General features: G+C 39.7%; 1 protein-coding gene across 3 annotated transcripts in view; it reads right to left on the bottom strand.

Annotated features, from left to right (window-relative positions):
* Positions 1-13,266, bottom strand: part of LOC126282147 (ubiquitin-protein ligase E3A) — a 126,420-nt gene that overhangs the window by 57,424 nt on the left and 55,730 nt on the right. For all 3 annotated transcript variants that reach the window (XM_049981649.1, XM_049981650.1, XM_049981651.1), the window contains exons 5-8: positions 9,473-9,691; positions 5,146-5,658; positions 1,095-1,239; positions 802-1,007 (exon numbers count right to left, since the gene is read on the bottom strand). In XM_049981649.1, coding sequence (XP_049837606.1) covers positions 802-1,007; positions 1,095-1,239; positions 5,146-5,658; positions 9,473-9,691 — 1,083 coding nt within the window. The remainder of the gene's footprint in view (positions 1-801; positions 1,008-1,094; positions 1,240-5,145; positions 5,659-9,472; positions 9,692-13,266) is intronic.

Here is a 13,266-nt window from a genome sequence, read left to right as displayed (position 1 = left end):
CTCTCACACTGGGCAATTTAATAACTTGTTGAAGCACTGTTTTATTATTTTCAAATATCTGGTGTTAAATGGCTTGTCAGATAAGTTGGATACAATTGCATTATATATTACGCAGTATGCAGTTTTCTTAAAAAATTTAGTGCATTTGTTTGGTGAATTGTTACGCATGGGAATGGAAGTTTACATACTACAAAAAATTTTGGCCACTGGCCTGCTGTATGTGGCAGAGGTGATCCTGATTCCATTAATATCCTTGTTTCCTACTATCTCATTTTACATGTGTTTGTATTTGTAATAAGATGTATCTTTGCTATTAATATTAGTTGTAAAATACCCGGAGCCTCTGTGAAGATCACATCCTACATCAGAATCTGAACAGCATTGAAATTTAACTGTTATGCCCTTATATATTATGGCTCTGGTCCTCTCTCTTTTTTTAACTTGACTCCACTGTTTCAATTTAAGATTCATTTCTACATTATGTCTTACTTTGTATTCTTATGTCACTGATCTGATAATGGGGTAACCTCTAACATGTCATTAGAAGTTAAAGTACAGAACAACTTTGATGACCAAGACAAGTGTATAATCATTAGTGTCAACATGATCACCTTTTGTCTAAGGCAAAGAACTAATGTACCCTATGTGCATGCAACCCCCCCCCCCCCCGACACACACACACACACACACACACACACACACAGGAGGGTGGTGGAAGTAGAGGGAGAGGGTTCAACTATAAGACAAGTTACAATACTACTATTGTTCTGTGAAATGAAACAAATGTAATGAATGTCAAACCTTATTCCAGTCCTGGAGATCGTAAAATGTTCCACGTTTTCCCATCAGCTTACGGTACACCACCATAGGAAAATGGACATCCAAAATAATGTTGTTATATATTGCTAAACCTAAGACTATGCCAATCAATGTGAACTGGGCATCACTCTCAAATGATGTGGGGTTAAACCAAACAGTCTGAGTTTCTTGCTGGAAGGTGAACATACCTGTGGAGACACACAAATTACTGTAAAGCACAGAAAAAACACAATTCAAATCTTATTTCCATATAAGAAATTTTTTTGTGAACATACCATAATCCGCATTGAATATTTCTTCAACAATTAACTGGAAAAATTCTTTCGACACTCCGCCTTCGTCTATACCCTGTTCACCTTCAAATTCAACAACCAATTGTTTCTTAAAATCTTTTGGGCTCTCCATCGCTACCACTTCCAACTATAAACAAAAACAATCATTCTACTTATAAGCACAGCATTTACTACCTGACAAAACTAACCACTGTACACTAATGGGAAAGAACAACTAAAAGAAATGATATCTGGAGCAACAATATATTCATGTGTAGTTGCTAGTGAACAACTTACGACAAGCAAAAAACATTTACAAACAAAGATTGAAATACGAATAGTAACTACTGAATATAGCGTGAACTTGCTCTTTACCTAGTCCTGAAACATTTCATCAATCATGATTCTGATTAGGTTTCAGATCTCTTTTCACTATGATGCACAAGCAATTTTTTAATGACTCTCAATTGATGAGAAAATGGTGAATATTTTATTTTGTAATTCCATGAATGATAGACTTTGCACCAGAGCAATTGTGAATCCCTGTTACAGCCTATGATCCACCCAATCCTTGCTGAATAATTATGATTAATACATTTTGTTCTTATGGAACCATAGAGTTAGGATTTTAAGTGTGTTCCATATTTAAAGCAATTCAGGAGAATATTCCAATTTCTAAATAAATAGTATCTCAGTTTCCATTTAGTTCGTTAAACTTTGCCCACATGTGCACACTCACAAGATGTCCTTCCTCCTGTGATCACTGACGTCATGTATCCTGTAAGAGAATTACTACGAGCAATTTAGTGAAATTCAGTCTCTGTTTGATCTGAAGTCTGGAAGTTAGATTTCTGTTGCATGTTTTTTCTTTGAGTTATGAGCTAGGCCTAAAGTCAGCTAATATTGCTGGGGCTTCTGATGAGTTGGTACTCAAGACAAGGTAGAGAATTTTAAGAACTGTATTTCTTCATACAAATTTCACTGCTATAGGAAGTCCTTGTTATAGGGTGAAAGATCATCCCACCAAAGAATTATTAACCAATATTTAGACTTTCGTATAGTCAAGAAACAATGGGTGCAATTTAATGGGATGACTGCTATTGTATGGTCAGAATGTACTTTCCTAATTCATAGTCCAATGCTCAGGACAAAAGGGTTCCACTTCAGTACATCTGGACGCAGTGAGACTCTACCAAAAGCCACAAAAGACAGACAGGTACTGACACGTTTGCTTCACACTGAAAAGGGTTTCCAAACTAAGCTGAGGAACACTGCTGAGCCCCCAAGTGACCACTGAGGGAATCTTGAGTGGCGGCTTAAAGGCATTCCCATCACAAACAAGTGGGCTGCTTATTAAGCTACAGCCTTCTTGACAAACCAGGAAGATCAAGAAACACCTGAAGAAATTCTCAGCAATTTTCACAAGAAAATCTGGCATGTAAGCCACTAAGAGAACCAAAAGACAACAGTCACAAGTGCTGCAATGGGTCACAATGTGAGAACAATGCTGGAGTTCGCATGTTATATGCTAGATGGCCGCTCAGGGACTTTTTGAATCAAGGTCAAAAAGTTTGGCACCCTTTGCAGAGACTGAAGGGGCAGTTATCCAGTTCCGTTCATCATTGGATGACAGTGTATACTGAAACTGTAAACAACAAAGACAATGTAATGGGACATTCAGTGCCCTGAAGGACAGTGTGAGGGGAAAAAACTGAACTACCAAGCAGGGGAAATCTAGAGATCAGTTGAGTCAATTAGATCAGTCTGGAGCTCTTTAAGATTTGATCAGTGGGAGGATTTGTGGGCCTATGCTGGAAGACTGGGTTTCAGATTTGATTTCACATTCATTCTGAGGTGACTTGTGTGTCTTTACTACAGTAAAAGTATACCAATGCATACTTTCTTAGTTGCAGGATGTCAAAGACAACTGATAAAGGTGGAGGTAGCAGCTACTTATAAGCAGATTATTAGAGGTCCTTGTAAGCTGAGGATGTAAAATCGAGTTTAGTAGCACCTCAATTTCATAGAGGAAGTCTTCTCAATTTTATAGAGGAAGTAATTGGCTAACAGCAGCTATTCTACATCCAAACCAGCAGTACTTCTTCCTCCTTAGATAATTCCATATTTTAGTAGATAACACGTGTTCACACACAGTGAGAAAGATACAAACCCTATGAAGATTGACAAATATTACTGCTTTTCTGATCAGCAAATTGCCTCATGTGTCGGCCAGTTGACAAGTCAGCAATATAAATGGCTATCAATTTCTTTGTCACAGTCCTCTGCAAGAACCATATTGTACACACTTATACGAATGACATGGACTGTGGTTTCCCAGGACATTTTCAGGCACTGATTTCATTGTCAGATATTTAGAGGTTATTACAGCACATGAGGGCTTCTCACCATTATGAGTTATTAAGGTCAGTGATCATGTACAGCTCTGCATTGTTAGTAGCTTACATATTGTCACGAGTCTAATATATGGTATGAAGTTTCTTTCAGTCACTTGCTTCTTGATGTTTCACAAATGTTAACGAGTTATTTCATCTGTATTACAGAACTGTGACTGATCCTAAATTCCATAAGATTGCACTGTAGAGGTCACGCACCATCAATCTTACTTTTCCTCAATATTCTAAAAATGCAATATACATAGGTTGGAACTTAAATAGTGGCAACACTGCTTTGCAGACACTATGCAATGGAATCTACTGTTGTCGCTGATAGTACACATTGCTGACATACCTACCTTACCTCTGAGCAAGTGGATTCACCCATCCAACGTCACCGGCGTGCACACAGTCGAGGGAAACACAGCTATTTGTGAGCGAGTGGTCTAACGTAATGGTGTCACTATGTTTTCGAAACAGGAACAACGGAGTTGGATCAAGATTTAATGTGCCAGAGGTCATACAGCATAACAGTTCATCAAGATCTTCAGTAGGTGTGTGGGGAATCTGTATTACCTCACAGAATAGTGTCACGCTTGGTAAAAGCCTTCAATGAAGGTCGGCAAACTGTGGCGGACAAGCACCGGGCAGGTTGTCGTAGTGTCTCTGAAGAAGAAGTGCATGCTGTTGCCGCGTTAGTGGACAGTGATCAATGCCATATGATTTGTGAGCTGCACAACTTGACGGAAATACAGGAATGGATGCATTATGACGCTGCTCAGATGCACTTTGAGCGCTATGAGTGCAAAGGAGAGGCTTTCTTACGCCGTATCGTAACACTGGATGAGGACATGGGCCACATCGTACAAACCAAAACCGAAACGCCAATCCAACGAATGGCGTCATTATGGGTCGCCGCGAAAGTTGAAAGTGCGTCAGAGCCCCGGTATGGTGATTCTCATGTGTGACTGTAATGTTGTTATCCTAACGCATTACGTTCCTCCACGGCAGGCTGTCAATGCACAGTATTACTGTTCGTTTTTGGAGCATCACCTGCGACACTTTCTGCACAACCCACATATCATTTTGCACAACAATGCATGAGCACATACAGCGCATGCTGTGGCTGCTCTGTTCAGTCGTTGGGACTGGGAAATACTTTACCATCGACCATACTCCCCGGACTTAAGTCCTTCTGACTTTCATTTTATTCTGAAGAAGGAGGAATTACTTCATGGCATTTGCTTCAGAACTGTTCCGGAGATTCAACAGGCGGTAGACTGCTTCATCTGCACCATCAACAAAATAGGCTCTGCTAACGGTATACTAGGCCCTCCACATAGTTGACAGTGGGTTCTATAGAACTCTGGGGACTACTTCGAAGGACATTAACAGGTGCAAACATGTAACTCTTTTGTATCGGTTGTGAATAAATAGTTTCCAATATTTAAGTTCCAACCCTCATAGTTGTCAGTGTACAGAAGTACATTCACACTCCATGCAATATTTCATGATCTATTACAAAAATCTCTCTGCTTAATTTGATCAGCTACAAACACTAAAAAATTACAATTATTCTGCACACCAATAATGAAACTACAAATAATTATTCTGACATATTTATTACAGTCAAACATGTACATTAAGGTGGACATACTCACCTCTACAAGAGCATCTTCTATAATGTGGTCTCTTCTAACTCTTAATTTCAAGAATGGATTTGTCGGTTGTCCCACAACTGTGTGAAAAAAGCTCATCCGCCTTTCACTATACATTCGTATTCTGTTGTCATAATACAGTCCCAATGATTTTGTAGCAGGTGTCAATATGAAAGAATGTTTCATAAAACTAAACTTCTTGGTCATATGTGGTAAAGAATCTGTAGAATCACTCTTGTAGTATGCGAAGTCCTTGTCCATTTCTACGACATCATTGAGAAGCACATGATAGAACTCTGTAAATGGTATATGAGGTTCCCGAGAATCTAGCACATTCACACCAAGTTCAACAGACAGAGGATCTTCGAAATGTTGCGGATTTCCATTCTTCGTGTCTCCTGCTGCTTCTGCAAAAAAATGGCCCTCTTCTACTTCATCACCACTACTGTTTGGAACTTCTTGCCGTAGTTCAGGTGGATCCAGTTCTCCGGCGAGGATGTTCGCATAATACAAGACCTGCAGAGCAAAGTTTGAGCTTTACTATTAACGACTGTACAAAAAGAAAAACCACAGCTGCTAAACGACAGGGTAATATTCAGGTAACTGTACTGATATAAATCAAATAATATTTTTCAACTGACATGCATACACTTATTTCTTTGTACTTTCATAAAGTATCAATGTTCATATACATTTTTATTACTCATAGTTCCCTAGTTCTGAATCTCAACAAGCCTTATGGCTTGAACAAAAAGTAATTTTAAGCAGTAAATGCTTACTTCTACAAATCTGTTATACTACAGCAGAATAGTAACCACAGAACTGCCACTGGAGAAGATGTTTCACTTATCGCACTGTATTTCCACTACCTTGTGTGGCAAAGTGTAGTGAGGTAGTAGCATGGACAACACAATCTCATCTATGCTTTATCCTCGGAAGCAATTTCTGCATCAATAAGCTAATTTTAAACATTGGAAGGTAATTTGCACAGGAAAACTAAACATAAGCCAGGTAGAACACCTATTATGCCCTGTCACTTCCAGCCCAGAAATAATAGTATGACAATAATTATGCTTGCTCCATCTTATACTTACTACTGCATTTCTGATGTTCTGGTGGTTCACATTACAAACTGTATCTTAAAATTCATTGAATGAAGATGAACATTATTCTACCGTCAAAAATTTAAATTTTGTGTTAATGTCAATCCCCTGACGTGTTCCTAGAGTTGGGTGGTTTGTTAATCACAGCAAATCACTGATGTGTGGGCTTCAATCTGTTATTTTTAATTCTGTGCTAGGTAACTTCAGTTGATTGACGTATAAAAATGTAACTAATTAAAACATATATTATGAATGTATTTTGAAGCATTTGTTATGCACAAACACACCACAACACGATCCTCTGTGGTCTGTCTCACATGTAGTCTTATTGCTCACTTTTGCAACTGCATTATTCTTTCTAAAAGAACAACAGTTGTGTAGCCCCACAATACAATATCATAGTTAAGAATGGGGTAAATCATTACATATTATCATATGTTTTTCAATGTCTGTCTAGCAACTGTCTTTGCAAGCTGGTTAAGGAGCTATAAGCCACTACTGACTAACACATGCAAAATTAAACACACACACACACACACACACACACACACACACACTTACAGCTGCGAGTTTTTGTTGTCAGTTACACACTCCATTCACATTGGTGTGGTGGAAAGTGCTCATTTTAAGTGCCAGTACCTGAGATTCAGTGACAATTAAAGGGAACAGCCATGGGTACCAGGATGGCCCCCTCGTATGCCAATCTATTTATGGGTCGCTTAGAGGAAGCCTTCTTGGTTACCTAAGCCTGCCAACCCATAGTTTGGTACAGATTTATTGATGACATCGTCATGATCTGGACTCACAGTGAAGAAGAACTCCAGAATTTCTTCTCCAACCTCAACTCCTTTGGTTTCATCAGATTCACCTGGTCCTACTCCAAATCCCATGCCACTTTCCTTGACGTTGGCCTCCATCTGTCAAATGCCCAGCTTCACACATCCGTCCACATCAAATGCACCAACAAGCAACATTACCTCCATTATGACAGCTGCCACCCATTCCATATCAAATGGTCCCTTCCGTACAGCCTAGGCCTTTGTGGCAAACGAATCTGCTCCCATCCTGAATCCCTGAACCATTACACCAACAACCTGAAAACAGCTTTCGCATCCCGCAACTACCCTCCCGACCTGGTACAGAAGCAAATAGCCAGAGCCACTTCCTCATCCCATCAAACCCAGAACCTCTCACAGAAGAACCCCAAAAGTGCCCCATTTGTGACAGGATACTTCCCGGGACTGGATCAGACTCTGAATGTGGCTCTCCAGCAGGGATAAGACTTTCTCAAATCCTGCCCCGAAATGAGATCCATCCTTCATGAAATCCTCCCCACCCCACCAAGAGTGTCTCTTTCCGCCGTCCACCCAACCTTTGTAACCTCTTGGTTCATCCCTATGAAATCCCCAAACCACCTTCCCTACCCTCTGGCTCCTACCCTTGTAACCGCCCCTGGTGTAAAACCTGTCCCATGCACCCTCCCACCACCACCTACTCCAGTCCTGTAACCCGAAAGGTGTACACGATCAAAGGCAGAGCCACGTGTGAAAGCACCCATGTGATTTACCAACTGACCTGCCTACACTGTGACGCTTTCTATGTGGGAATGACCAGCAACAAACTGTCCATTCGCATGAATGGACACAGGCCGACAGTGTTTGTTGGTAATGAGGATCACCCTGTGGCTAAACATGTCTTGGTGCACGGCCAGCGCATCTTGGCACACTGTTACACCGTCCGGGTTATCTGGATACTTCCCACCAACACCAACGTATCCTAACTCCGGAGATGGGAACTCGCCCTTCAGTATATCCTCTCTTCTCGATATCCTCAACCTCCGCTAATTTCAAGTTGCCGACACTCATACCTCACCTGTCATCCAACATCATCTTTGCCTCTGCACTTCCGCCTCGACTGACATCTCTACCCAAACTCTTTGCCTCTATAAATATGTCTGCTTTTGTCTGTATATGTGTGGATGGATGTGTGTGTGTGCGCGCGCGTGTGACTTACCAAACAAAAGCGCTGGCAGGTCGATAGACACACAAACACACACACAAAATTCAAGCTTTTGCAACCAGCGGTTGCTTCTTCAGGAAAGAGGGAAGGAGAGAGAAAGACGAAAGGATGTGGGTTTTAAGGGAGAGGGTAAGGAGTCATTCCAATCGCGGGAGCGGAAAGACTTACCTTAGGGGGAAAAAAGGACAGGTATACTCTCGCGCATACACACACACATATCCATCCGCACACACACACAGACACAAGCAGACAGGGGAAAATTTTCACACTAGGCTTCCCTTTTAGCATCTTTGAATGCATACATGAAGGTATCATCATTGTCTAAAACTAATATTTTGTTACTGTTTTAAGCAAAGACTGGATAGCGCACACGCATACCCACAATCACGTGCATGCACACACACACACACACACACACACACACACACACACACACACACACACATTTGCTAGCTTTATTAAACCTAATAAGTGCAGCTTCCATTCAAAGAACAGATCGTTTCACTCCATACTTCAATCACAAATAGTCATTTATGTAAATGATTTTGTACTATATGATGAGAAGGAAAGTTGTTACTCACCATATAGCGGAGACGTTGAGTCACAGATAGGCACTACAAAAAGACTCTTAATTAAAGCTTTTAGCACATGTGTGTGTATTGCTGACTAAGGCCAATGGCAGAAAGCTTCAATTGTGAGAGTCTGTTATGCCTATGTGCGACTCAGTATATCTGTTATATGGTGTGTAGCAACTTTCCTTCTCATAATATTGTTACATTCCATTCTGGATTCTCCATTGTTTGATTTTGTATTATGGGTATTTAAAAATCTCTTCAGGGGAAAAAAACCACGTGTCTGGAGTCATTAAAGAAATTATGGAAAACATTCATAATGACATTTGGTTATAGCACTTTACCCCACTATATTAATGGATGATTATAGTTGTGATGCATAATACACTCACTTGTTTTATGTACTGTCAAAATAATTCAGAATTATAACTAAATTTTACTTTAGATCATGAAAGCCATTTAGTTAAAACATTTTTTTATGTATGATCTTGAAGTGGTAACATATAAACACTAGTAATAGGATACACACTTATTGAAATTACTTGTAAGCTTTGCACAATCAATAAACCAAAGGCATTCAGTGTCCAACAAGAGATGGCACATACAAATTACAGACTACTTTAGAAGCCTCCGCACCTTCATAAGCTTTGTTGCTGATGTTATGTACTCATCATCCTGCACGACATACTCTCGGTTGAAGTGACCGGAGAGAACCTTACGTGTGATGAGTTCCTGTAGTGCCTCAAGCAGAGATTTCAGCCGTGTCTTGCAATGGCGTGACCAAACTCTGGCAAGCCACGCTTGTCCCGTCACTGACAGGTGAGAGGCTGCCTTGCAAAGCTGGGGTAACGCCACCTGAAGCAGTTTAATCAATACTGTGAAACATGAAACTTCAATTTTTTTAGGCATGTTAACGAAACAGATTAATCTATACAAGCATATGTTATTACATCTTAGATTAATTTTCATCAAGCATATATAGAAACAACTAACTAAAAGCAATACAATATTTTCCCCTGTACCATACATCACCAATATATGCATGCAGTAGTTTGCTTGTACTATGTTTTAAAACAACTGCTTGGTTGCTAAAAGCTACAAAAAAATAAAAATAGGTTTTGCAAATTCACTATTTGATATCTACATCTACATCTACATGACTACTCTGCAATTCACATTTAAGTGCTTGGCAGAGGGTTCATCGAACCACAATCATACTATCTCTCTACTATTCCACTCCCGAACAGCGCGCGGGAAAAACCAACACCTAAACCTTTCTGTTCGAGCTCTGATTTCTCTTATTTTATTTTGATGATCATTCCTACCTATGTAGGTTGGGCTCAACAAAATATTTTCGCATTCGTAAGAGAAAGTTGGTGACTGAAATTTCGTGAAAAGGTCTCGCCGCGACGAAAAACGTCTATGCTGTAATGACTTCCATCCCAACTCATGTATCATATCTGCCACACTCTCTCCCCTATAACGCGATAATACAAAACGAGCTGCCCTTCTTTGCACCCTCTCGATGTCCTCCGTCAATCCCACCTGGTAAGGATCCCACACCGCGCAGCAATATTCTAACAGAGGACGAACGAGTGTAGTGTAAGCTGTCTCTTTAGTGGACTTGTTGCATCTTCTAAGTGTCCTGCCAATGAAACGCAACCTTTGGCTCGCCTTCCCGACAATATTATCTATGTGGTCCTTCCAACTGAAGTTGTTCGTAATTTTAACACCCAGGTACTTAGTTGAATTGACAGCCTTGAGAATTGTACTATTTATCGAGTAATCGAATTCCAACGGATTTCTTTTGGAACTCATGTGGATCATCTCACACTTTTCGTTATTTAGCGTCAACTGCCACCTGACACACCATACAGCAATCTTTTCTAAATCGCTTTGCAGCTGATACTGGTCTTCGGATGACCTCACTAGACGGTAAATTACAGCATCATCTGCGAACAACCTAAGAGAACTGCTCAGATTGTCACCCAGGTCATTTATATAGATCAGGAACAGTAGAGGTCCCAAGACGCTTCCCTGGGGAACACCTGATATCACTTCAGTTTTACTCGATGATTTGCCGTCTATTACTACGAACTGCGACCTTCCTGACAGGAAATCACGAATCCAGTCGCACAACTGAGACGATACCCCATAGCTCAGCAGCTTGATTAGAAGTCTGCTTGTGAGGAACGGTGTCAAAAGCTTTCCGGAAATCTAGAAAGATATCCCAATTATGCAAATTTTACTGTCTGAAAGATGAATATGAATAGATTCCATGGTTAAGACAAGTGGTATACAATAAAACATGAAAATAATAACAGCAGAGGTGGTTTTCAGCTCCAATTTTTAAAGTCAAACTGAGACCAGGAGTACATTCACTATGCAAATAAATATTATGACATGCTTATGCACGTGCATTTCACTTTTCTCTAAGCATAAGCATTTAAACAGCATTGTGCTTACACCTGACTAGCCTCACTACACAATTTAAATTAGCAGAATAAGGAAAATTTATTACGCTCCTGGTGGAGAAATCAATGTCTGTCAACATTACAATTAGAAAGCCTGTTCAACCGGACAACTAGCTTGTAGTACCTGGAGCTTATTATGATTTCGAAGGGAGGATTGGGGGCGATAGCCCAGTTAATGGAGACTGAAGAAGGTTGAATAGGGGAAAAAAACTGTGGAGTTGAAAATTTTTGTACTGTTGTAGGAGGGCGGTGTTTAAATGACACTTTTTCATGTTTTCCCTAAATAACTTGAAAATCACAGCTTATAAGTGAAAATGATTTCCAGTACAAAATTAAACTACATTAAAACAACTAGAAAAAGGGTACTATTCATTTTTCTTTAGGACTGATAGTTTCAGTGGTGCAAGAGGGGGGGAGGGGGGGGGGGGGGGAAGGGGGGAGCGTATTATTAAAAATTGTGTTTCACAGTATAAAATTAATGTATACTTTCAAATGATGGAGGTTAAGAACAAACATTAAATTTGTGTACCACACCTAAATGCAGTGAAACCGAACTGAGGTATAAATTCTATTAACAGGCTATAATAAAATGGGGGCATAGAGTGGGGGGGGGGGGGGGGGGGGCTTTTCGCGCAGGTTGCTGGATTGTGGTCATGCACTTCCTTTCTTTATAGGTCTGCAAACTGAAGAGTAAGCAGGTGATTCCCAGCTATCTACACCACTATGTCACTAGAAACAACTACAGAGTATTTAATAAATTTTTATGGTTGTTTACCTATATGGGTGCATGTTTTATTTTCTCTGTCTATTTTTATATATTCATTCGCCTAAAGATTAGAACGCAGTACGCCTGCAGCAATCAAGCCTGCTGAGCTAGTGAGACAAGATGAAAACATCCATTTTCTCATGTTTGTAGAAACTCCTATTGGATGTTTCATCAATCTTCTATTGTCTGTCTTTTCCCATCCATGATAGAGAGAAGATTTAGATTAATGTTTAGTTCACTAATAATGTGAACTACATTAATTGTTATAGTATAAAGCCAACTTCATTTACAAATTCCTTATTTCACCTATCTATCTTCGTAACCAGTATCTGTAACACTTCAGAGAAGCAAGAAATTTAAGCAAAGCAAGCTGGGTACTGTAACACTGTCTTCAAAGAAGAAGACGAGGTAGCTAACTTCAAGGTTTGAAGAACTATTATCTAATAATCCAATACTATATATTTGAGATTTTTCGTGTGTACGAAAAATCATAAGCCTGGCATCTGGAGTTTGTATTGCTGTACGTAAATTAGCTGAGACACATGTCCCCCGGCAAATTGCAACTGTTTCGGTGCCAGCGAATTTTCATCATAATTATTTTTCTTAACATTATTAATTTATTAGCAGAACTTGTGAGCACGCCCTCGACAGTGCAAGATAGATTAGACAGGTGCAATAATTAAACAATATGAAACACGTTGTTTAACATCCTATTGTACTAACTGTTTATTTTCCTTGTTTCACAATGGGAGTAACACTGCTGAGAGAAAACCAAGGGTAAACACCACATGGTGTGCATAAATTATAAATGGTTCACTGGAGGAATTGTACCAACAACATTTAAGAAGATTGTCTATTAGGGAGGGAAGAACTCCAACTTACAGCTTGCATGACTGCGCTTGGCAACGCCTCAATCAGAAGTAGTATCAGTACCATACCCTATCCAGCCATAAATTTAAAGCATTCTTTTTTTAACAGCAATAGTGATTTGGGTTAACATTATTTTGAAATGTGGGTACATAAACTGAGCGGCAACCATAAGCAGCAATACTGGTGTAGGATACATCATGTACTGATTGGGAACACTCTTGAAATCAGTTTTAAGATTAAAATTAAACTTTATTTCATATTTACAAAATGGAACCATTAGTGTAGAGATACAAAATGTTGCTGCAATGAATGTGATGGCA

Source organism: Schistocerca gregaria, chromosome 7, assembly GCF_023897955.1.
Source record: "Schistocerca gregaria isolate iqSchGreg1 chromosome 7, iqSchGreg1.2, whole genome shotgun sequence".
In the NCBI taxonomy this organism is placed as follows: Eukaryota; Metazoa; Arthropoda; class Insecta; order Orthoptera; family Acrididae; genus Schistocerca; species Schistocerca gregaria.
Note: the sequence above shows the minus strand (reverse complement) of the source record. Positions and strands in the feature narration are given on the sequence as shown.